Source organism: Halyomorpha halys, unplaced genomic scaffold (assembly GCF_000696795.3).
Source record: "Halyomorpha halys isolate HHAL.00 unplaced genomic scaffold, Hhal_1.1 Scaffold18.1, whole genome shotgun sequence".
NCBI classification, from domain to species: domain Eukaryota; kingdom Metazoa; phylum Arthropoda; class Insecta; order Hemiptera; family Pentatomidae; genus Halyomorpha; species Halyomorpha halys.
Genome location: NW_027114407.1, coordinates 1,324,967 through 1,326,246, shown reverse-complemented (window position 1 = coordinate 1,326,246; position 1,280 = coordinate 1,324,967). Strand labels below are relative to the sequence as shown.

Here is a 1,280-nt window from a genome sequence, read left to right as displayed (position 1 = left end):
TTATTTTTCTTTTAATAGAGGGACTTATGAATCTATTAACAATGCCATCTTTTATTTTAGTTCTGTAGTTTTAAAATAGGATTTATATTTCATTCATCAATCAATATAGCTATATAAATCTAAAAAAAAAATCTCTTTTCCAAGGCATGTAAAGTTCTTTAATTTGGTTATTACTAAAGGTGATTTCCTATTGTATATTTTCTTATGAATATGTGATTCAATTAATATTTATCTCTTAGAAGTATTAACAATATATTTTAGAGTATAACATTAATGACATTTTTTAAAATTATGATAATGTTGTGTTTTTTCTTTTTGTTTAAGTTTGTCAATTATTATTATATCATTATTTTTTTTTCAGAATGACTTTGATTGGTTATTAAGGAATAGGATTGAAGTTGAAGTACTTGGACCCAATGCTTTAGATGAAGTTTTTATATTAGATTCTACTAAGAAATCATGGTGTGTGATCAATTATTATTATTTCAATTTTTTTAACTTGATAAGACTTTGTTCTATTAATAAATACCACCAACCAATCAACCATTTACCATGGAAAACAAAATTGCCTAAGTCCAGTTTTGATATGTCCGCAAAAATAGGGCAGGAATACAATATATTTATATAAGTGTCATTCCACATGGCAGATGGGCATGTATTGATTTATATGTTACATTTGAGTTATTACCTTCACTATATTAATATTTCACCAATTGGATCACAGCTGCCAACTTTCACTCGGTCTAAAGGAATAATTAAACCTGCTGTTGAAGGTTTAAAACCTTAAATTGAATTATCAAAAAAATAAATAAATGGCCTATTTGTTAGTAGGCGCCTCATGTGATAGTAAAAATTACATGGGATCTCAAAAACTTTTCTTTTTCTTACTTTACCTTGATCTCTCAGGTATTTCCTTTTTTATTTTATTATTAAAAAATTGTTTTCAAGAATTACTAAAAATTCAACTCTAATAATTACAAATTAATTTTAGTCAAAATTCTCTCAACGAGCAAATTTACCAGCATGGTAATGATATAATGAATATGGAAATGGTAAAAAAATACATAATTTTGATTTTGATAACACAATGATTTAAAATTAAAAAAATAACACTTTTAAAAGCAAAATGCTTGAAGCTATATATATGTCAGAAAATATTAATTTCACAGTTAATTTTAAATCAGGCTTGAGAAATTTAAACCAGAGTAATGCAGATATTCTAGGCAAAATTAATTTGTGATTATCATAATAATCATTCGGGAAGGGAAAAAGGAAGTTGC

The 1,280-nt window shown here is 25.3% G+C and overlaps 1 protein-coding gene across 1 annotated transcript in view; it reads left to right on the top strand.

Annotated features, from left to right (window-relative positions):
- Window positions 1–1,280, top strand: part of Nadk2 (NAD kinase 2, mitochondrial) — a gene marked incomplete in the record, with an annotated part of 11,767 nt that overhangs the window by 3,875 nt on the left and 6,612 nt on the right. The window contains 1 exon segment of the mRNA XM_067051601.1: window positions 362–625. Coding sequence (XP_066907702.1) covers window positions 362–625 — 264 coding nt within the window.